This window comes from Arachis duranensis, chromosome 7, assembly GCF_000817695.3.
Source record: "Arachis duranensis cultivar V14167 chromosome 7, aradu.V14167.gnm2.J7QH, whole genome shotgun sequence".
Classification (NCBI taxonomy): Eukaryota; Viridiplantae; Streptophyta; class Magnoliopsida; order Fabales; family Fabaceae; genus Arachis; species Arachis duranensis.
In genome coordinates this window covers 75,488,693-75,489,762 of record NC_029778.3, presented here as the reverse complement: position 1 = coordinate 75,489,762, position 1,070 = coordinate 75,488,693, and the positions used below count along the sequence as shown (strand labels likewise).

At 34.5% G+C, this 1,070-nt stretch overlaps 1 protein-coding gene across 1 annotated transcript in view; it reads right to left on the bottom strand.

Moving 5' to 3' along the window:
* LOC107459921 (BES1/BZR1 homolog protein 4) overlaps window positions 1–1,064 on the bottom strand; it is a 4,085-nt gene extending 3,021 nt beyond the window's left edge. Inside the window, exon 1 of the mRNA XM_016078229.3 lies at window positions 748–1,064. Coding sequence (XP_015933715.1) covers window positions 748–963 — 216 coding nt within the window. The 5' untranslated portion in view covers window positions 964–1,064. The remainder of the gene's footprint in view (window positions 1–747) is intronic.
* Between the last annotated feature and the right edge of the window lie 6 nt (window positions 1,065–1,070).

The following is a 1,070-nucleotide window of genomic DNA, read 5'->3' as shown; positions in this document are numbered from 1 at the left end:
TCATCCGACAAAAATGAAAAAAATATTATGTCCTGGTTCTCAGGTTGTGAGCATTAGTCAACAAGCTACATAGATTTTTTTATGCTTCCCACTAAAATGACAGAACCAATGACAAGTAAGTGTGAAAAAAGAGAAAGAAAACACTTTTTTTTTTTTTAAATAAAGGACTGTCATTTACATTTTTTTTTTCTTAGACCGGGAAAGCCATTTACATTTCTTAGTTTTAGAAAGAACGGAAAAGAGAGTTTAATAATATCACGAAGTGAAGTAGTCTTAGTTTTTAAAATTAAGAAACATTGCAATATCATTTACTATTTAGAGTATTATTATTGTATGTACACTAAATAATCCAAAGGGGAAAATAAGAAGCAAGATTTAGACTAATTTAAAGAAACAAATCCTTCTTGGCAGCTTAATTATTTCATCCAAGAAGCTCCATCATTTCCGTTTGTTTTTTTATTCCTTAAAAAAAGTCACGTACCAACAAAAAAAAAAAGTGTCTTTGAACGAACCACCAAAAGCTGATTAGAGAGCTGTTTCACTCGAATAAGTGTCTTAATTTAGTATGAAATTAATCAAATTATGTTGAAGGAACAATAATTCCAAAGCAGAAAAACCATAGCTTTACTCTAATGAGGTATAATCTAAAGAAGAAAAAAGTATACACTAAGACACCATTATTCCAATTAAGTAAAATAAAATGACAGGCACTCTCTTCAACGGTTACTAAGTTAGTTAGTTGGTTACCTTGCGGTAAGTGGTGCCATCTGGTTCAACGGTCCAACCAGCTTCATTGCAAAGAGCTTTGAGGACTTCGTTGTTGTCACAGTGCTTTGGGAGCTTGAAGTTTCCGTACATTCTTAGACCGGCGAAGATCTTTGCCGCTATTGCTCTTCTCCTCCTCTCTCTCCTCTTGTTGTTCTCTCTCTCCTTCCATGTCGGAAGCCGAGTTCCTGAAGTCATAAAAGGAGGAGGAATGATCGGAGATGGGTGGCCGGAGAAGAAGAAGTTGGGAAATGGAAATGACCTTTTTTTTTTTATGAAAGAAAGAAAGAAAGGAAAAGCGTGGA